General features: G+C 43.4%; 1 protein-coding gene across 1 annotated transcript in view; it reads left to right on the top strand.

Annotated features, from left to right (window-relative positions):
• Positions 1-23,024, top strand: part of LOC127634949 (ankyrin-1-like) — a 191,680-nt gene that overhangs the window by 137,991 nt on the left and 30,665 nt on the right. The window contains exons 31-38 of the mRNA XM_052114737.1: positions 11,986-12,082; positions 12,231-12,459; positions 13,164-13,292; positions 13,601-13,720; positions 13,855-13,939; positions 14,084-14,158; positions 15,323-15,454; positions 15,718-15,879. Coding sequence (XP_051970697.1) covers positions 11,986-12,082; positions 12,231-12,459; positions 13,164-13,292; positions 13,601-13,720; positions 13,855-13,939; positions 14,084-14,158; positions 15,323-15,454; positions 15,718-15,879 — 1,029 coding nt within the window. The remainder of the gene's footprint in view (positions 1-11,985; positions 12,083-12,230; positions 12,460-13,163; positions 13,293-13,600; positions 13,721-13,854; positions 13,940-14,083; positions 14,159-15,322; positions 15,455-15,717; positions 15,880-23,024) is intronic.

The raw sequence follows: 23,024 nt of genomic DNA, 5'->3' as shown, positions 1-23,024 counted from the left end.
ACATCGTCGAGGAGAACCCCGTAGCTCCTCCCATAGTGGTAACCCTCCATTCGCCCGTGGTTCGTCCCTTCGCGTCTGCCAGCGAGCCAACCTTCGTGCCTGCCATGATCAAAGAGCCAATGCTGCGAGCTTCGTCCGCCCGGAGGAGGAGGAGAAGAAAGGCTTCCGCTCCCCAGTTCACGCCTTCTACGGTCTGCGAGCCAGAGCCCACGCATGTCACTGTGAGCAAACCAGAGCCCACGCATGCCACGGTGAGCGAGCCTGAGCCCTCGACCGTCCCCGAGCCAGCGCCTGTAGCCTCCGATGTCAGTGAGCCAGCGCCTGTAGCCTCCGATGTCAGTGAGCCAGCGCCTGTAGCCTCCGATGTCAGTGAGCCAGCGCCTGTAGCCTCCGATGTCAGTGAGCCAGCGCCTGTAGCCTCGACCGTCCCTGCGCCAGTAGCCATGACCATCCAAGAGCCAACGCTTCCCGAGCTTTCCAGAGCTCCGCCTCCCACGGCTCCGCCTCCCGAGCCTTCCAGGCCTCTGCCTCTCGAGCACCCTGAGCCTCTCGAGCCTCCTATGGCGCCACCTCCCTCGGCGCCACCTTCCTCGGCTCCACCGCCCGAGCCTCCTACGGCTCCGCCTCCCGAGCCTTCCAGAGCTCCGCCTCCCGAGCCTTCCAGAGCTCCACCTCCCGAGCCTTCCAGAGCTCCGCCTCCCATGGCTCCGCCTCCCGAGCCTTCCAGGCCTCCGCCTCTTGAGCACCCTGAGCCTCTCGAGCCTCCTACGGTGCCACCTTCCTCGGCTCTGCCACCCGAGCCTCCTACGGCTCCGCCTCCCGAGCCTTCCAGGTCTCAGCCTCTAGAACCTCCTACGGTACCACCTCCATCGGCTCCGCCTCCAGAGCCTTCCAGGTCTCCGCCTCTAGAGCCTCCTACGGCACCTACTTCCACGCCTCCACCTGCAACGGCTCCACCTCCCACGGTTCGGCCTCCTGAACCTGTCCTTGCCCTGTGGCCAGCTCCCAGGCCTCCTGACCCGGTTCCTGTCCTGTGGCCTCTTCCCAGGCCCCCTGACCCAGTCCCTGTCCAGTGGCCTCCTCCCAGGCCTCCTGACCCAGTCCCTGTCCTGTGGCCAGCTCCCAGGCCACCTGACCCAGTCCCCGTCTTGTGCTCCCCTTGGACTGTCTGTCTGCCCCTTGTGCCCCCGTGGACTGCTCGCCTGCCCTCTGTGCCCCCCTTGGTCTATCTATCTACCCCTTGTCCCCCCCTGGATTGTCTGGTGTCCCCTTGTGCCCTCCGTGGTCTGCCAGTCCCCCCCCCTCATTCCTTGGATGATTCTGTTTTGTTTTTTTTTGTATGTTTGTTTTTAGGATCGTCTGGGACCCTATCCTTTGAGGGGGGGCTATATCATGTATTACCCTGTCGTGTTTCACCTTGCTCCTTAGTTTTCACTTTTGTCCGTTATTTAATTCCATAGTCTCCTTGTTAGCGTTCGTGTTCACTGTCATTGTTCTCACCTGTGTCTTGTTTGTAATTATCCTGCCTCATGTGCATATTAACCCTGTTTGCCTTCCACTCTCTGTCATTTGTTGAATGTTGATGTTCGCTCCCATGCCCGTGTTTCCAGTGTTCCAGCGTTTTTGTGTTTTGCTTTCATTTTACCCATCGTGGTTGTTTTGTTTGCTCCTGTTGTGTCTGTTCATTAATAAACCCGCATTTGGATCCTCAACCTTTGTCTGCCTCCATCCTCATTCGTAACACCCGTTCCCCTCGTGTGTTGAAGCTGATATGTTGGTGGTATTTTGGTGTGATTGTTTTCAAATTGGCTTTGTTAAAGTCCCTGGATACAATGAAAGTGGCCTCAGGGTGTGCGGTTTCTTGCTCACTTATACTCCCATACAGTTCCTTGAGTGCCTGGTCTGTGTTGGCTTGTGGGGGGATGTACACGGCAGTGTTAATGACCGCTGTGAATTCCCTCAGTAGCCAGAATGGTCGACACAGAAGCATGAGTAATTCCAGATCAGGAGAGCAGAAAGACTTAATAAAATTTACGTTCCTCTAATCACACCAGGATTTGTTGATCATAAAACATACACCACCACCACCACCTCTGCTTTTACCTGAGAGCTCTTTCGCTCTGTCTGCTCGGTGCACGGAGAACCCTACGGGTTCTATGGCTGAGTCTGGAATCTCTGTAGGCATCCAAGTTTCTGTAAGGCAGATAATGCAGCAGTCCCTCATCTCTCATTGGAAAGAGATCTGCACTCTCAACTCGCAGAGCTTGATGTCCAGATATTGAATGTTTGCCAGTAGAATACTGGGTAGCAGGGGTCAATTTGCACAACGTCTTACTCTGTTGAGAACATTTGAGAAGCCAAATTGGAAACTCTAATAAGTCAGTGAGGAATATGGAACTTGAATAAGAAGGAAAATATTTTCATGATCGTGGCGTGATAGCAGATATTTCTAATAATTTTTCCTCTTCTGTCACTCATTCGACGTTGTGTCGATTGACACAAGGGGCTTCTTTCGGGAGCCTCGGATACCTCTGAATATGAAAAAGGTCAATGAAAAATTGCCAAACAGAATTTGCATGTCCTGCCCCCAGACATACAGGTATAAAAGGTGGGGATCGTACATCTGTTTAGTCAGAATCTTTCTTCAGAGCCGAGTGGTTGTGTGATCAGAGAGCTGAGAAACTCACTACTGTTCCACTCACCTCAAGAGAGCTTTGCTGTTGGATCTAGCCAGCGGCTTCCTCCCTCCTCTGCACGCCAGTGCAGTCCATGCCCCTGGGCGCTTCGACAGCATTCTAAAAGAGCAATACCTCCTCTAAAAGAGCATTATTTCTGTAAAAGAGTAAACGCATTGGCGTAGAACGTCTTTTTAAAGACGCGTCTTTCTCAAGATGCCCTTCCGCATTTGTGTTGTTCCTGGATGGGACAGATATCTCTCCACTTCTGACGGCCAGATGTGCTGCCTCGTGTGCCTGTGTCACAATCAGGATGGCTCAAGTACTCATTGCGAGAACTTGACCATGGCATCGGGATTGAGGACGATGGGGAGTTCAGCGGGCGTGGTTTCGGCGGGTAAATACCCACAAACCACCCGCCCCCCAGCATACTCGATTGCTTCTGTCCAGGCTCGACGCAAGACCGGCTTGCCTCATGGCCAGTCTGATGTCTCCATTGGCGCAATGGAGCAGGATGATGACGTCGCCGCTGTAGCAAAGAGTGTCGCAGCGTCTGATGCGAAGGACTCAGCTGGGCTTCCACCTTCAGGTTTGCCTGCCTAGTTCATGGCTGATGCCCAGACGTCCGATATGCTTGCCCGGGCCACGTGAGCGTGGGGCTGGACTGGAACCCTCCATCCTCCCCTCAACGTTCTTCCCGGAGGTGCGCAACGAGTTAACGAGGTCACGGAGGGCACCTTTTACTGCCCGGAACCGACCTCCTTACTCATCCGCTATCACTACCCTTGACGGCGGGGTGGTCCATGGGTACACAGAGGTCCCCCAGCTGGACAAAGCGGTTGCGGTGCACCTGTGCCCACAAAGCTGTAGGATGACGTCGTCGCTGACAGCTAAAGCCTATAGGACCTCCGGACAGGCCGCCTCAACCCTGCATGCCATGGCCCTCCTGCAATTTCACCAGGCCAAGGCACTAAATGATCTGCACGTGGGTAGTACTGATCCTGATGTGCTATTTCTATGGTTCGTGTTCGAGGGCCGGGCGTACCAGTAAAAGGTCCTCCCCTTCGGCCTGTCCCTGTCTCCTCTTCATGAAGGTCGCAGAGGCCACCTTTGCCCCATTAAGGGAAGTGCTCTTCTGCATACTCAACTATCTCGATGACTGGCTGATCTTAGCTCACTCTCGAGAGGCACTATGCACTCACAGGGACCAGGTGTCTAGTCTGGTACTCACACCTCAGCCGTCTAGGGCTTCTGGTCAACTTGGAAAAGAGAAAGCTCTCCCAGGTTCAGAGCATCTCTTTTCTCAGCATGGAGTTAGACTCAGTCTCAATGAGAGTGTGCCTCACAAACGAGTGCACGCAGTCAGTGCTGAATTGCCTTTAGTCATTAAAAATTTGCACTGCGGTCCCTCTAAAACACTTCCAGAGCCTCCTGGGGCATATGGCATCCTCAGCCGCAGTCACGCCACTAGGGTTGATGCATATGAGTCCGCTTCAGCACTGGCTTCGGACTCGAATCACGAGATGGCATGACACCACAGCATGTATCATGTGGTCTTCGACCCCCGCTGCTGTAAGTTATTCAACCCTTGGACAGACCTCTGTTTTCTGCGGACAGGAGTCCCCCTACAGCAGGTGTCCAGACGCAACCAAAAACGGGGTTGGGGCAACATGTGCAATAGGCACGCAACCGCCGGCTCCTGGTCAGGCCCGCGGCTACTTTGGCACATCAACTGCCTAGAGTTATTGGCTGTATTCCTTGCCCTGTGGAGGTTTCTCTTGCTGATTCGAGGCAAGCATGTCCTGATCCGTTCAGACAGCACCGCAACGGTAGAATACATAAACCACAATGGCGGCGTACGTGCCCGTCACATGTCACGACATGCACGCAGCCGCTAGAATCAGTCGAGCTAAGTGCCCTCTCTCAGAAGACGGCCCTCCTGATTGTACTCGCTTCCATCAAGAAGGTTGGAGACCTGCAAGCGTTCTCTCTCAGCAACACGGCAGATGCCCATGTCATCCTAAGACCTCGACCGGGATATGTGCCCAAGGTTCCTACGACCCCTTTCAGGGACAAGGTAGTTAACCTGCAAGCGCTGCCCCGGGAGGAGGCAGACCTAGCCTTATCGTTGCTGTGTCCGGTACGTGCTTTGCATACCTATTTGGACCGCACACAGAGCTTTAGACTCCGAGCAGCTCTTTGTTTGCTTTGGTGGACAGCAGAAAGGGAAAGCTGTCTGCAAACAGAGGCTCGCCCACTGGGTAGTCGACGCCATCGCATTGGCCTATCGGACCCAGGCCGTGCCCGCCCCCTTGCAGGTTCGAGCACACTCTACAAGGAGTGTGGCATCCTCTTGGGCACTGGCCAATGGCACCTCTCTAGTAGACATCTGTAAAGCAGCGGGCTGGGCAACACCCAGCAACTTTGCGAGATTCTACAATCTCCGAGTTGAGTCGGTTTACAACTGACCAGGTATACCGCTTGTGCTAGCACCTTTCCCCTCCAGTGAGGCAAACACGTGCGCTGCTACTCCCAGGTGAGCCCTCAAACTCCCACTCTCTGGATGTTCTTCCTCCCCAGCTCTCTGGTTTGCGAATTCAGTGGAGGAATTCTCGACCAGACCCACTGCGGGTACTAATTACTCTGTACTGGAATAGGTGGTCCATAGGTGCCGGTTATCACGGTAACCCCCTGTGATGTATTTTTACGGTACGATCCCCCTGTCAGGTGGACCCGTGTCTCCCTTGGGCAGTCCCCACTGCCCCGGTCGCCGTGTTTTTAGAACTCCTCCCTCATTAGGCAGGATCTACCACCGCACCATTTCCATGTGTGGCGACGGGCCCATGTGATGTATTTGCCACATTTTTAGCTCCTAAGCCTGGGCAGGATGTGGTATCTTCGAGGTCTTTTCCCCTGAAAAAGAATGCCTTCCCGATGCGTATTATAGCTAGATGGCCCCAGCCACATCTAACACTCTATGAGGGGAAACATAGAGAGAGAAAAGGCAGCAGCTGGTGTGATCTGCTCTCATGCTTGTCACATCGCTTATTCCCACCCCTCAAGGGAAAACCTTGTTCGGATGCCGGGAACCTAATAGAAACCATATGACGTCAGTGTAGGTGGTGCTATTGAATAGGGGCCCCTTGTGTCACTACAATCAACACAACGTCGAGTGAGTGACAGAAGGGGAATGTCTAGGTTACTAGTGTAACCCCCATTCCCTGATGGAGGGAACGAGACGTTGTGTCCCCCTTGCCACAACACTGTACAAAGCCACTGTAATGGCTGAAACTTTTTCTCGGCTCCTCAGTGTAGAACCTGACTGAACAGATGCATGATCCCCGCCTTTTATACCTGTATGTCCGGGGGCGGTACATGAAAATTCTGTTCGACAATTTTTCATTGGCCTTTTCATATTCAGAGGAATCCAAATCTCCCTAAAGATGCCCCTTGTGTCACTATAATCCACATGTCTCATTCCCTCCATCAGGGAACGGGGGTTAAACTAGTAACTTAGACATTTTTTGCATTCAGTTAACGTTTTCAAAAAGACTCTTTATCTACAGACTCAGTGTCTTGCTATAGAACCTGTAAATAGTACCTTGCCAATATGTATTCTTAAGGAGGTGTGTGAGGCAAAAGTTGACATAATTAATTGATCCCTTAAAGGTTCTAGGGTTAGAGATAACTATGGGATAAATTCCACTTTAGATTTCCAGACTGATACCTTACTTGCTAGGTTATAGCATTTACATTTTTCTACTAGTGGCTTAAATCTTATCTAGAACATAGAAAACAGTGTATAAGAGTAGGTAACTCAACATTTGAATATTTCGATTATGAAGTTGGAGTTCCGCAAGGATCTGTTTTGGGACCATTGTTAATTCATTTGTATGTAAATGATCTTCTCGATGTCTGTCCTCCTGGTGTTTCTTATCAAATGTATGCAGATGATGCTGTTAACTATGTACATTCAAAAATAAGCAAGAAGCTGCACATGAATTATCATCTGCAATGGTTCATGTTTAACAATGGTTGGCTGAATCTGGTCTATTCCTAAATGTAGCAAAAAATCTCTGTATGTTCTTTACAAAAAGGGCAGATTGTGACACTTAACCAGAATAATGCGTCCTTGGCAATAAGCTCAATAATGTAAAGGCATTTAAATATTTAGGAATCGTTATTGACTCTCAACTTTCTTTTAAAAAAAGTGAAGAAAGTTGTAAAACAGTCAAATTAAATTTGGTGAACTTTAGATTTATTAGAAATAATCTGGCCACCAAGGCAGCAGTTTTATATATGAAAGCGATGATTCTTCCTCATAATACTTATTGTATGACTACCAAGACTCAGACGTATAAATCTGTTCTGAAGCCTGTTACTAGACAAAAAATCAAACGGGTGTCAATGTATTTTAATTACATATAATTCCTAAATTCCTAAATTTGTAGGTCTACTGTTGACTTTTAAAATTGTTATTGGTCTTGCCCCACCCATATTTAACCAGTACATTTATACATTTACAGGAAATGTAACTAGGACTGAATTAGGGTGACTGTACAATACCATTAAGAGAGTTTAGTCAATTATCTTTGTTTTTAGAGCAACCCATGTCACGAAGATATCAATCTTGAAGACAATAATCCAAACAAATTGGTTATGAATTGAAAGAACTTTACTGTAGGGTTCTGAAGCAAACTTCTTCACAGGAAACAACAAACCGAAAAAAGAAAACAAACAAAAAAAGTGTACATGTCAATCTCTTAAAGTGGACACACACACACACCAACTAAACTCCCCAAAAATGCACAAAGCATTATAGTGTCCAAATATTGTTACACTTTTAGACATTTGACACAAATTTTAAATATATATCACACAAATTACATATAATGGAATAATAAATGTAATACTCTCACACCTTTAACACACTCTGTATTAAATCTTAATTAAATCACAACAGCACCCACCAAATGAACTTAACTATTAATTTACACCTTACATTCTAAAATATAAATCAACTGAACTGGTCTCCTTATCAAAGTCCCAGAGGCCACCCGAACTGAACACGACTTCTCAGTCCCATCTCGACTCGACAATAGCTCCTCTATTCTTCTCAACTTCCAAGTTTGCCAAGGAGTATTATGTTCTCCAAGAGGTACGACATCACCCACTTTAGGAGGAGTAGGCTTTGGCGTGTCACGCTATTGAACAGTCTACAGATCCAGTAAATTATCTCTTTTCCAACTTGTCCAGAAATTAGTGATCAGCCTGTATTTCCATCTTTGGGTTAAATCTTCTCTTTTAAGAGTTGAATTCTGCGCACACACTTGTAAAGTTCCAGCTGGTAAAGATGTGAGACATTCACCCACAAGATCGTGCAGATCTCTTAGTGCCTTAGCCTGATGGACTTGTAGAAGGGCCATGGCATGCAAGGCGGAGGCGGCCTGACCGACAGCACTGTAGTCTTTCGTCGCCAGAGACGACATCGTCCTACAGGCTCGGGAAAGGAGTGCCGGCAGATTCCGCAAGGTGGAATCTTCCTGTTCAACTGCAGCATACCAAGTCTTGCTAGGGTCAGCTTTTGGCTGATGAACACTGCTGGATGCTCCTCTCCCTGGAACTACTGTGAAAGGACAGCCCCGAGTCCTGTTTCTGAAGCATCTGTTTACAAAAAAAGGGTTTAGAAAATCAGGTGCATTAAAATGAGCTTCAGAGGTCAGGGCAAGTTTCAGCACCTTAAAATCCTTTTCTGCAGAATCTGTCCAAATTATTCTCTCTGACTGTCCTTTCCTTGTCAGGTCTGTGAGAGGACAGGTCAAGGAGGAGAAGTGAGGGAAACATCTGTAATACCCCACCAACCACAGAAAATCAAATACCTGGGACTTTGTGGATGGTCATGGGAACTACCTTGGTCTCTTGTGGCATAACTAGTCCTCTTTCTATTTGGAAGCACCGGTAACATGCTTCTGAATGACCCAGGCTACACATGCCAGAGTTGGAGGTCAGTCCAGCCCGACAAAGATCTTCCAGCATGTTCCGGAGATTGAGAAGGTGTTCCTCCCAACTCTCTGAATGGGTGACCACATCGTTGATGTAAGCGGCTGCATAGGACTGATGGAGTTTGGATAATGTCCATCATCTGCAGGAATCTTGTAGGGGTCCCATTGAAACCAAAGGGAAAAACCTGGTTATGCCAGTGGCCACTGGGGGTGCTAAAGGCGGTCTTCTCATCTGTTGAGCTCTGGAAGTCATTGCAAAACCGGAAGGCGCCATCTGCTTTGGGTACCATCAATATTGGCCTGTTGGCCTTTGGAACAAGGTAGAGCCATCGCCTGACAACTACTCCAGCTGGGTTTTAAAAGTCATGGGCTATGTGTGTCTGTCCTGGGGTCTCAAAAAAACATCTCTGAAGTCCTGAACTATTCATTGGAGATTTTTCTAATGGGTTGGGGTGCGATGTTGACCAATGTCCATTTTCTGGGCCTCTTGTCAGACCAAAGCTACCAGACGGGGATTTGGTTCCACCTTCAGGAGGTTCACGTGGTAAATTTGTTCAGTACTTCTCCGGCATGGCTGGTGAACCCAGTACATCCTGGGCCCCACCCTCTCGAAGATGGTGTATGGGCCATGCCAAGATGCCAGTAATTTTGCAGCAGTTGAAGGATTTAGTACAAGGACATGGTGTCCCTGGTGGAAATCACAAGAATTTGAAGGCCGATTGTAGACCCACTGCTGGGTGCGCCTGGCCTCTTGGAGATATACTTTTACCAGAGCCATTATATAATCAATGCATTTCTGCATGTCCTTCACATGCTCAATCAGTGAGTGGTGTGAAGAATGCAGCTGCTCCAAGCCTTCCTTTGCCACATCCAGCAATCCTCTTGGTTGTCGACAAAAGAGCAGCTTGAAGGGGGTGAATCCAGTAGAAGCTTGAGGCACTTCTCTCACTCTGAACAGGACATACAGGATTATTATGTCCTAGTCATACCTGTCTTCAGCTACCGCTTGGTGGAGCATCCTCTTAAAGGTCTGGTTGAACCACTCTACTAATCCATCTGTCTGGGAATAATAAATTGATGTCTGTAGATGATGAATCTGCAACAGGCCACACAGGTCCACCATGACCTTGGGGAATAGGAAGGTCTTGGAAAAGTCTGACATCTATAGTCCAGTAACCAGGCTCTCGGAGATTATAGGATGCATGCCTGGTGTCTCCATGCACGCAGGTCACCGAGATGACTGCCTTCCTCTGCTCCTTTGTTGTAAAGAGGCTGAGCTGGGTAAGACTGATGGCACTGCCAGAATTCAACATTACTTGGTTACTCTTTCCATTGAGTCTTACCTTTCATATAGGGGTGTGCGGCGGTGGAGTGTTGTGGCATCCTGCATACAATGTGCATTGTTTGGGGGGGGGTTTGGGTCCATATCCATCACCTCATCCTGGTGTCCGGTGAGTGCTGCGCAATGTTCTGCACTTGGGCTGCCATCTGGTGTCTGTCGCTCTGGTGGGCCCTTCTGGGAAAACAAGGGTACCTTCTCCCCAGCCTGCATGGCCTTGGCCAGCTCTGCCGCTTCCACCAGCTCACCTAAGTTAGTTGGTTTGGTCATTCCGGTTGCTTTTTGTGGGAATTGCATGAAGGAGTTTATCCATGAACACTTGCTCAACTACCTGGAGTGTGTCAGGATTACTGGGAGGGAACCACAGATGAGCCACTCCCAGAAGTGCTTCGCTGTGCACACTGGTGATAAGCCCACCCTTGACAGGAAACCCTGTCTAATGCCTCATAATCATTCACAAAGGCGGCCGGGAGAAAACATAATAGGTTTACCAGGCTTCCCCTGTAAAAAATGCTATTGTGCGTGCCCACTCTCCATGAGGCCACCCCTTCCAAACAGCAATTACCTCAAAGCTGTGCAAGAAGGCCTCTATATCATCCAGGTCCATTAATTTAGTCAGCAGAGGCAGGGTGGGCTGTCGAGGTTCCAGTGCTTCCAGTGTTTCCAGTCCAGGTAGTGATTACATCTTCCATCTCAGTGGAGATGGTATTTTCTTTTGGAGAGAGTAGAGAAACAGAATGAACATTGTATTCACGCTCATCTATGTTCTACCCACATTCTGCACCAGTTTTGGCTGGAGTAATGAAGCAAGGACACGAAAGAGGTAAGTTCAAATGTTTTACCCCGAATAGGCCCGGTTTATTGAATACAAAGGTAGGGCACATGGGAAATAGTGAAGAATGACAAAGTCTCTGGGTGGTGATTGTTTTCTCTTGCATGGTTGGAGAGGTAGTGCAGGAGATGATTAATTTGTGTGTGGAGTGTTAGTGTGGGGATATTGGAGTGGCTTCAAAGAGTCTGGGCATTTTATACTCGCTCTCTGCTTTGAAAAGAGCGAACATGTTATGAAGCTCTTGGGGTTGTTGCTCAACTGATTCTGAGACTGAAGCTGTTTATAACCACTCTGGTTAATGAGCTTAACTCGCCTCAGGTGTGTTTGATGAAGCCACTCCGCTCTCTCCACTTCTGGGAATGTGGTAGTTACTATGGGGGATGCTGACACACACATGGCTGGCTTGCTTACGTTTACAGGACATTTGAAATAATCCTGTTATTCTCTGCTTTTGACATCAAACCATTAAGACACCAAATGGTTAAGTTGTTAACATGCAATGCAAAATCAGCATAATGGGCAAAAATATACCAGTGTGGATCGGTTTATTCTTATGCCGTTAATGATAAAGGAACACTGATAAAGGAATGCCTTTTAATGCATTGAAGTACATGGACACACGTATTGTTGGCTTATTAAGCATAATCAGTGTAAGAATGTGCATGTAAACATGCTCAATGACTGTTTTCGAACAGGTTTCCCAAACACTCCTCCCATCTATCATTTGTTGACAAACAGACAGTCCTGCTCAAAACTCACACTATTCGTTGATACAATATTACTGTTTTGGGCTGGTCAGGAGGCTCAAACCAACAGAACAATGCATCGATAGTGATATAGAGCCACAATGTTTGTACTTTTCAAGGAAATCAGCCCAAAAAAATGGCATATTGTTCACTACACATTGAACTGGAATAGAAGCATTTAAATATCAATAAATGACACACTTCACCTTTATGTTTTGCAAACGCTCTTAATATTTTAGTTTTTTCTGTAAGCATTTCATAAAAATAATATATATATATATATATATATATATATATATATATATATATATATATAATCATGGAAATAAAGCCAAGAGTTAATTCTTAAATATAAATGTTCACACTAATTATAATCCTCTACATTTCCTAGGTGGCACAGCTCCTGCTCAATGGGAAGATATAACTGGCACCACCAAACTTATGTATGCCAATGACTGTGCCAGTTTCACAACCAATGTGTCTGCCCGGTAAGACATTACTCAATACCATAACTTGGTGCATAGCATGTTTAGTTTATATTGTTGATGCTCAATACTTCTTTTCCTCCAAATACTTTTTATGACCTTGGCCATTTCTTAAAATCCTACTCAAAATATTGTTTGTGCTCCCTTTCAGTTTCTGGCTGGCAGACTGTCCTCGGACAGCAGAGGCTGTATCCTTTGCCAACATTCTGTACCGTGAGCTGTCAGCTGTGCCATACATGGCCAAGTTTGTGGTTTTTGCAAAGATGAATGAAGCACGGGAGGGTCGACTCCGCTGTTACTGCATGACTGATGACAAAATGGACAAAACTTTGGAGCAGCATGAGAACTTTACTGAAGTGGCCCGTAGCAGAGACATTGAGGTAACATAGCACTATAGGAGTGTGTTAATTTCATGTAGATGCAACATCAACAATATATCCACAAAAATGTATTGTAGTATGATCCAAAAACATACAATATAATATCATGCAATAGTGTAGAGAAAGTGACAATAATTTTAGGGCAAAATCTGTGAACTTTTGCAAATGTTTTTGTGAAAGCAAGATGCGTTTTGAATAACAAATTAAGATGCGTGTTCAAAATAACCACTTCAGAAAAGGTTGAACCATTCCTGTTAATTGCAGTCACATTTGGCATTTCATAACATCTCAAGTATTCTATAAACAAATTAATCTCCATTGTGGTTGGGTCAGTCAATGTGAGCCCACTTTGAACATTCTTCATAACAAATCTATTCCCCCACTTAAGAGTGTGTCCTTTCACATACTATCCTTTCACACCATGTTTTTAATTCCTCAATTCAAATAAAGGAATTGAATTCAAATGTAGGTATTCTCAGTTGAGTTTTTAATGGCACCACCCTGGTGACTGTACTTATGCTTAAAAAAAGTGCCATTTTAGCTGTAATAAAAGTAAAGATTTACTTAAAATTGAGAACAGGAAAATTAAAGGAAATACATACAAATTCAGCAACAAGAGACAAACAAGTGTGATTGCGCTAATTACTTATAAATGATGGCTGGATGCATCTTCTGTAAGTCCTCGGTTGGCATGTGTTCTACAGGTCATGGAGGGGATGCCGCTGTACTTGGAGTGTTCAGGAAACTTGGTTCCCATAAGGAAAGCTGCCCAGCAGCCACGTTGTTTTAGCTTCCAAGCTTTCAAAGACAACAGACTGCCAGTGTCTGTCAAGGTAAAGCCATCACATTCACATAGAAGATCCCAGCTTGATTATTCAGACTAGCTTCCTTATTACAGTACTTCCAAATAAGACACTTTTCAATATTAATACAAATAAACAACACATTTCTTTCTTTGATTTTGGTGCAAGTGCAACTAAAAATGTTGCCCTTCACCATTTCTTTATTTAAAATATTTAAATTCTTTAAAAACAGCAACAACTTTTCATTGTGGTCTCAGACTTTTGGACTCCACTGTATATGGGCAAATCATTTCTCTTTATGACATAAAGTGTCTTAATCTCTTTCTCCACTCTCCCAGGTGAGGGACAGCAGTAAAGACCACTCTGGCTTTTTGTCTTTTTTGCGCAAATCCACCAAATATGAAGATTGTCAACATGTGCTGTGTAACCTTAATGTTACCATGCCGCCATGCATTAAGGTAATACAAAGGGTAAAAAGCCAATGTTCTCACATGCTTTAGTTACCCACACAAGCACTCAAACACTGCTCACACTTAAAGAGCCTATGTAATAGTTTTCCAACAATGCATATATATATTTTTTTTAATAACAGATCATAGGAACTGATGACCGAAGAAGGACTCTAACTCCTTTAGCTCTGAGGGAAAGATACAGTGCTCTAAATGAGCCAGCCATGGGTAAGAATACTCCAACACTCACAACTCCTGCATGTTATGCCCCCAAATCTCATACAACCTTTGCCTGACCCTGCTTTAAATAAGATGTGAGCTGCAGCATCAGATTGCTGATCTCTTGAGCCAATGATGGTCTGATTTCTGCAGCATCACTGAGCGCCATGGAAAGGACGGAGTTAAAGATGGCTTTAATAGCTGAACAGCTAGGCCTGAGCTGGGCTGGTGAGTGTGTGGGTTTGGATGCACTTTTTCTTTTTTTTTTGCTTAAGCATAATGCTTAACTGGCTTTGACTTTTCAAGGCATATCTGGATGCCCATATAAAAAATAATCATAAAAAATAACAAATATTATAAATTATGAATTGTTTGGCTTTACAAAGATTTGCACAAGCTACACTTTTTTCATGCTAGGGCTTCAGTATGGGGGCCCACTTATGCAACTTCATAATCAATTGATCAATTGATAAATCAACTGATCAAATGATAAGTCCATTGACAATTTAATAATTACTTAAATGGAAAGTCTGAACAATGTTGGATAAACAGATTGAGATAAAACAAAGGTTAAACAAATGAGCAATTGATTAAAAAAACAATCTATATTGTGAGAAATAGAGAATGCCATTTCACATTAAGGAATATACTTTCTTCTTTCTTTTATACTTTGCATATACTTTCATCTCATTTATGCAAATATATTTCCCTTATGCTGCATTTTCATTGCCTGCAATGTTTGCCAATTCATCCACACAAGCAAAATTCTGCTGTCTATTCATATTTTGCTCATCTGCAGAGTTGGCAGATGACTTGGTCCAAGTGCAAATTAACGTGTTTTTGGTTCTTATGGCCTTCCATATTTCTTATCTATAAATGCCCTGATGTAGCTCTCAAAGGTGTTTGATGATGCCAAAGGAAAATATGCATATCAAAATTACTCATTTACATATAAGATACACTTGTTCCTAACAAATTCTGTTCTGCAAATTATATCTATTATGGAAGCGTTTTAGTGCCAAAATACGATCAAATTAAACATTGTGATGGATTGCACTAACTACAATGACACAAAAAGTAAAGCAATTATGTGTGCATTTTGCCTTTAATTTTTGCACAATAAATGCATACAGTAAGAGCTGGGAAAAAACAGGAAATGTGCAATAGTTTTGATCATCAAATCTTTGATTTGGTTACATTTTACTTTATTGACTGTAGGTATCCACAAATTTATACAATTCTTAATTGATTAACCATTGATTTGTCCATTTATTTATCAATAGATTAGTTTAAGATCTGACACAAAAGTGGCCCCCATGCTTCCACTAAATCATGCTTCAAGTCTGAAATGATGAAACTGGTGCTTAACAATGAGTAACTCTTCCTGTGCAGAGTTGGGACGTGAACTGCAGTTTAATGTAGATGAAATAAATAAGATTCGAGTGGAGAATCCCAACTCCCTTTTAGAGCAGAGCTCAACACTGCTCAACCTGTGGGCAACTCGAGAGGGAAAGAGAGCTAAAAGTGAGTGCCAAATTGTCCATTTACTTTGATGCTAAGAATGCCCAAATAATCTACAAGGAAATGTTACCTTATAGAGAATGATCCAATTAACTCCAATGTGGTTGAAATAATTGTTTGGAGTTTATTTGGATGTGTTTCCTAATAGTGTCTTGAAATCCTTTGGTTTTGTCAGTGGTGTGTCTCTGTCCTCATCCTTTCTGTCCAACTACCCTGTCTTCCCCTTCTCCATTTCTCCACAATCTATGTGTCTTTCACCACTGTAGTGGACAGCCTGTACATGGCTCTGAAGAGCATTGACCGAGTGGACATTGTGAACGTGCTGGAGGGCCAGGGACCACCAACAGGCCAGCAGGGCTGTTGGGAGCAAGAGGCTTCCAGGTCCAGACATCACGACCAAGACCATCTATCTCCTAGCATCACAAATGGTAAGAGATACACTTCTCATTTCTGTACTTGTCTTCACTTATCCCACATAATCCTATTTCCAAAAGCTGGCTTTTCCTTTCATCCAGCTCCAGTTCAAACCCTTGTCCCCTTATATTTTGGCCATGAGCTTAACATTTCCACTTGCAATTCTGCTGTCACCAGGACCAGGACTGAAGACACCCCTCCACTACCTTGTTCCTTTTCTTTGTAACCTGTCCAAATGTCTCTGATAATTTCTTGGTAAATATTAATACATGCAATTACTATTACAGGGACACATTTAAAAATGACTCAAAGAGATTTTGTTACCTTTGAAATTAGGATATCATTATGGTTACTTTTTTCACTTGTTTCTTTAGTAAAATAATATAGCTGCACTATCGATTTATTGTGTGTTTGGTTAGGACACATTTAACATATGACAATGAATGTTTGTCAGATTACTCAGACTAATTTGAATCTTTAAGTAGAAGTGAAAACTATTTATTCAGAGGAATATTCTAGGTTAAAGAACATCAGACAGCAAGCCACAGGAAGAAATATGACTTGTGCATCTATGAATATGAATTACTTTTCAGTAATGCACTTACAATGGATGCCTACATGTCAACAGTACATGTATTAGCATGAGACTAGAGACAAAGAGGCTAGTTATATGCAATCTTTCATGATAAGTTAAAAACAAAAAATACAAAAATTCATGTAATGGTAACTTGGGTCAGCAGCACCTTTTTAGCCTGTCATGTAAAGACCCTGTATGACCCTGTCATACAATGACCCTGATGTCATTGAAATGTTCCCTGATTTTTACAATAGTTATTAACCGTCTGATATGTACAAAGAACATGGGTGGAAACATTTGCACTGTACAAATACACAGAACAGACTCCAAAGTGGAGAAGTTCATCCACCAAAAAAGTAGTCTCAATTTAGACAGCTAAAATAATCAAATATTTTGAGTGAGAAATGTATGTGCACCAGTACAAGTTTTTAAACCCTCTGTAACACTTGTCTAGTGTACTTGCATTGTAGGGACATTACCCTAAACAGGTTTTCATCTTTTTCACAATCTGAGGGACAAGTTAAAATTACTTTCTGTGGTAATCGAAATAATGCAACAGATCCTATCAAAGGAACTAAAACTGTTGTTACCTGAATTATTACTTTAAAATTATGCATCCATAGTTTTTATCTGTCACATTGATGTTTATTGGCTACCTGATATTTGATGAATTCGGTTCCTTTCATTCTATTCACATAGGTAACCTAATCATTTCCAGATATCAGTTCATTAAATAGCATGTTTCCTGTTTTTGTGGTGCTTCATGGCATACACATTTTGTAAGTAATCACTTGTATACAAATGATCACCATCTATAGCGAGGCCAGAGTGAAACATGTCAGTCCTACAGGTACGATTTTCCATTGAAGGAAAAAGAAACAGATATGGTAACATAAATGCAAAGGTTTTTAGCAAATATTTCTATCTCTCTCTCTCTCTCTCTCTCTCTCTCTCTCTCTCTCTCTCTCTCTCTCTCTCTCTCTCTCTATCTCTGGCATCACCCACAATCTTAAAAACTGACGGTTAAGCAAGAGTCTGGGCAGTGATAATATGAACAATACATTGCAGCAGATCTCACATTTTAGAAAATTACAAAATAGGTCTTACAAATTTCTGGGAACAACGTTCTTATCAATCTATCAGATTTTAAGTTTAGGTTTAGGATTAATGTTAAGGTTAGGTTTAGGGCTATGGTTAGTTATTGCACATAGAGTATGGCCCATAGGTTACTTGGATAACCCCAGTTTTCATAGCATGAGTGAGGTAACACACTACGAGATTCAACCCATTCAAGTATTCATAGACAGAGTTGCAGACATATAGATTAGATTCTTGTATCTAGGAGTTCTCCGCTCCCCCTATATAATGTAGCTACAAAGTCATCAGGTTAATCAAAACAATCACACTACTTTCTCACTTTGGGCAGCAAGGATGGTCTGGTGGGAGACCTCACCATACAAGAGACCAAAAGTTTAACTATTCAGTTATGTGTCTCACTATGAGATGGACTTACTCCCACATTGCCTGACTGCCTGTCTCAAATACCCTCTGTCAACCAGGTAGATACACTGTGAAGGTACCTCCATAATCTATGTGGCTCTGTTTGGACTTCGTAACATCTGAGGTGCCACAAACCAATTGTCTACTTTTTACAAGTCAAACTAGCAAGCCAAGTACTCCTTTACCTGAGCAGGACTACACAATTCACAAACAATCTCGGACTGTTAGACAGGAAGAACAAGATATTTGAATGCCACCACTTGGATGAAAAACCTCAGAGAATTTGTGCATGCTCACCAATTGTTGATTCACTGTGCTCTTACTCTATAAAGTGGCAGTGTAGGTGTACGCCACTGCAGCACTATCTCTATTTTTCTTCACTATACTAAACCCTTGTTTACCACATCAGAGGGAATTGAAACTCAGTCCCTCCTGATCTTTGAGGAACTGAGGAGTTGGAGCCAGTGAATTGGTGGGCTGTGGGCTTCCTCCCTGCATTTGGGAACCTTATCAGGCTATATTCTTCTTCCTCTTTACCCTCTGAATGGGGTGAGGAGCTGGTTGGTCCATCTGTAATGCAAGGCTACCACCTGCACATGTGTTTGGCTGGGTGGCATGGTAGGGGCAGACTGCAATCCAAGGTAAAGAGAGTAACAGAGCATCATCATCCCTTTTCACTTCTCTTCCGCATCAGCATCAAAGCAATGCTGAAAATACCATCTGCCCTCTCTCTCCACCCCTCAACATCAAGTGTGGAGGGGTATTTTGGTAAAATCGATGTGATTTCAACCTCCTCCAAGGGTTCTGAAAAAATTGGGAGCAGTCTCAATATCTGGTTTTTCTCTAAAATCTCTTCACTTTATTGCGAGACAATCAGCTCAGAATGTTTAGACTCTAAACATGTGTGTTTGCACACATCCTGCAGATTGACACAGAGAAGTGGAGAAGGTGGTGCCTCAGCCACCTGCCGCCATAGTTCCCACTGTGATGGAGGATATCGCTGGCTGAGAAGTGAGAATGGGTATCTTCTAAAATGTTCCTCTGATGGTCAAGTCTAATGATCCCTAATCCTTATATTACTCTGTCATATTCCTTCATACTCTAGCAGACACTAGGGAATCCGTGCCAGACAGGCTAGCTTGGCATGCTAGTCTGTGTCATACACCTATTATAACAAATCCTGCATATTCTTCACACAAACCAGGGCTATCTTTCCCTACTTGGGCATGTTTAAGCCTAAGGCATTTAGAGCAGACCTGATGTGTGTCCTAGCTTGAGATGCTATTTATGCAAAAACAAAACCATGGCTGATTTCCCCTTCAAAGCTGGACCAAAAATGCCAACTGAGGCCACCAGTGCATCCAGGATAAACTCTCTCTCAAGACATTTTCCAGGTTAAACTATTCCCTCCTCTCCTTTATGACCATGATGGCCATGGAGTGCCACATCTTAAACAGTGCATCTCTGGAGTCAGGGGAGCGATTTGTGGCAAGATATACTGTAAGTCATCCCACAGTGCCTGTTCTGGTTTGGAAAACTCCTTGACCTGCATCAATGCCTGGAGGGTGGTAAGCATTGGGGCACTCAAGGCCCTAAAAAAGGCAGCAACTGCTTTGCTGGTTGGATCAGTAGCTTAAAGCATGTCTGAATGCAAATTCTTAGCTAATCCAGGTTGAGAGCAGTAATTCAGACATCTAGAGATTACTGAGAAAAAGGGTTTGAATAACGTAATGACATTGTGGCAGTCCATTATTTAGAGGGAGCGGAGGTACTCCTAGACACAAGCATCATGTCTGCCAGCCAACAAGGCTAGCATTATGACATTTAGGCTTCTTATGAATATGCATAAGGGGCGTATCCCAAAGTGAAAGACTAAAATTAATATATAAATGCATTTTTTCTCTTAACTTAGGTTAGATTACCTTAGGTTTTAATTGTCCCTAATCTTTGTGGAGTATTGACTTCTACAAGTACATGTTACTCAAAACATGTCACAAGACCTGTATCAGTAGCAACCCAAACAAAACAGATATTTCCTAAAATGGACAGCCATGCTTTATGATGTGATGCCTATGAATAGTGTAGAAATCAGTATGTGTACAAGAAGGGATGTAATTGCTCATAAGACATTGTGGCAGGGCAGAGGATGGGGACGAGTCGTGATCCTACACACCCGGTCCCGTATTAGGCTAATCAAGCCTCCGAGAGGGATAAAGGTCGACTGCAGAGGATCGTGCGGGAGAGAGAGATCGTTTATGGACATGTCCGTCATATGTGTGTGTTTGTCTTTTGTTTATTATTAAAATATTATTTATATTATCAAGCCGGTCCTCGCCACCTCCTTTCCCTTGAATTCGGCACCAGTGTAAAGGGATCAAGGGAAAGGAGAAGGCGAGAACACACACATATGACGGACATGTCCGTAAACGATCTCTCTCTCCCGGACGATCCTCTGCAGTCGACCTTTATCCCTCTCGGAGGCTTGATTAGCCTAACACGGGACCGGGTGTGTAGGATCACGATCCGGCCCCGCCCTCCGCCCTGCCACAGACATGCATTGAAAGAGAGAAATGGCGATAACACTCTGTTTATCCAGGCAGAGCATTAAACCTGTTCCCTTTTCCCCATGCTTTGTGTTTTTCTTGATATGCCACATGCAGCCCAGCCTTCTTCCTCTCCTTCTCCTCCTCCTCTGCACCTCCTCTCTGACCTTTGACTTCATACAGACATCATGTTGACCTCTGGCCCGCATTTATCTCTCTGTCCTCAGACCAGTCGTGTGTTTTCTTTGTTTTTTTCCCAAGCCACCCTTCCCTTCCAAAAAAGGAAAGTTATTGCTCTGTTCTCTAATCAACCCCCTCCATCATTAGCTGTATGCTAAGCGCCCCCTAAAGGAGGGAGGTGTTTCTGACTCACATGTCTCCTTTGTTTCTGTCTCTCTCTCTCGCTCTGTCTCCTTCCACCCAAACAATGCCTCTCTCGTCTTTATGTCATGAGGCCTGTTTACATGGTCTTTTGGCACTTCCTTGGATGTGTCTCATTCCATAATCTCTGCATGCATGGTCCAAAAGTAACTTTTTGCAACGCATTGGTGGGTTCAAATACTTCGATATTTCTTATCAAGCAAAGAAACTGTATTTTGCAAAAGTGTATTATAAATTACATTTATCTTACTATAAATAAATTTTTGTCCCTTTACCAATTAATTTCTGTAGCTGTTTGCATTTTATTGACAAACAGTTATTGGGTTACTCAGAACACCTTATACAAGATAAGTCAGTCTCTTTTTGTCTGTGAAACGATGTTTGTCGCAAAAATATGGGCAAAACTTTACAATAAGGTTCTATTAGTTAACATTAGTTCAAATTAGTTAACATGAATAATACTTTTACATCATGTATTATTCTTGGTTAATTTCAACATCTACTAATACATTTTTTAAATAAAATATTGCTGTCATTAGTTAATGCACTATGAACAAACAATAAACAATAACATTTGAATGAATAACTTTAACTAAGAATGCATTAACTAATGTTAGCGAATGGAACCTTAGTGGAAAGTGTTACCAGAATATGAATCCTAGATTAACTCACATCAAATCAGATTTTTTTTCTTTACTAGGTGGTTTACATGTCTTCTTTTGCTCAAATCTCTTACATCAGCGAGAGTCAGATTATCATCCTTAAAATTTGATTTAAACCATATATTATGTGGCAGTTCCTAGTAAAGTTAGCAACCAACTGACAAGTACATTTATTTCTTGCATTTGGCAGTTGGCGAATGTTAATTTTGGACCCTGTCTGCATGTATCAAAGGAGAGCATAAAGCATGAATGCTGTTCCATGGAGCTTTTGACAAAACTTTAGACTGAAGGGCTCTGGAATAGGACACAATAACACATTCACATGGTTCATTAAAAATCTAGTATTTGCTGGTTAACAGTACCATGACACAATTGTGGCATATGTGTTGCATAAATTAAGATAAAGATACTGTAAGTGAAATAAGGCTATAGTCTTTAGGTATAAGCAACTTTACCAAACATGCAAATACTGTGTGTGAGTATTCATGGCATCTGTAAATACTTTGTTCCCTATCTTATGTAATAATTGTCCTAGTGTTATGCCCTTCAAATAAATATCCCTTTTTGGCATGATGTTTGAGAATGGAACTTGATGTTTGAGCATGGCACGTTGTGGGAAAACTGCATGAAGGCCTTTGCAGTGCTGACAGATCTCTTTGATAGTTGTTTTTGCTTTTTGCATAAAGAGCACAAACATATGTTTGTCTGTTACCTTTTGGTCACTGTACAATCCCATATTTACGTGAATGTGGTCTTTTTCCTCATGTCTGTCTCTTACATGTACATTCAGAAATTTACTTCAAATAGGTCCTTTTCTCTCTTTGTTCACAATTATGTATTGTATGTATGTTATGCTTATTTCTATACATAACTTAATATGTATTGGCTTTTGTTTGTTTGTTTTGTTGTTTGTTTCTTTGTTTTTGTCAGACTGTTTATTCTTGAGTGGCTACTACTATCTAATTGAGCTTGTGACATGTGTGTATTTGTGTTTTTGTGTATTGTGTGTCTATGTCTGTTTCCCATTCAGTGTCTGTGTCTTAAAGGCCTTCAAATACACACAAATAGACAAGATCTATTGTAGTACTGAAAGATGTGTTCTCAAATGGATGATGGCCTGTACACAGCATCCATATTACGTTATTGTAATTTTTTTTAAACTCATTCCCTCTTTGCCATGTTTTTACAAGTTGTATTGTTTATCTGGTACCCCTTACAAAACTACAGCATCTTTATTTCTAATCCAAAACATTTTTGCAAATCAGAGTTCTGTACTCATACCAATCAGAACTCTATTCTATCTTAAAATCAGAATTCTTTAGGTTTAGGTTTAAAACTTAATTTATCACGAGACAATTAAAAGTAGTTACAGGAGTGCTTCACAGAAAACTTGATCTTTTCTACTCTATTCTATTCTATTCTATCTCACATTTTTATAAGTTTCTCCTTCTAACTTTGCACTTCACTCTTAATAATTGTTTGGATTTTTCTTTATG

Source organism: Xyrauchen texanus, chromosome 4, assembly GCF_025860055.1.
Source record: "Xyrauchen texanus isolate HMW12.3.18 chromosome 4, RBS_HiC_50CHRs, whole genome shotgun sequence".
Taxonomy (NCBI): domain Eukaryota; kingdom Metazoa; phylum Chordata; class Actinopteri; order Cypriniformes; family Catostomidae; genus Xyrauchen; species Xyrauchen texanus.
The sequence above is the reverse complement of the archived record's forward strand: the minus strand, read 5'-3'. Positions and strand labels throughout refer to the sequence as shown.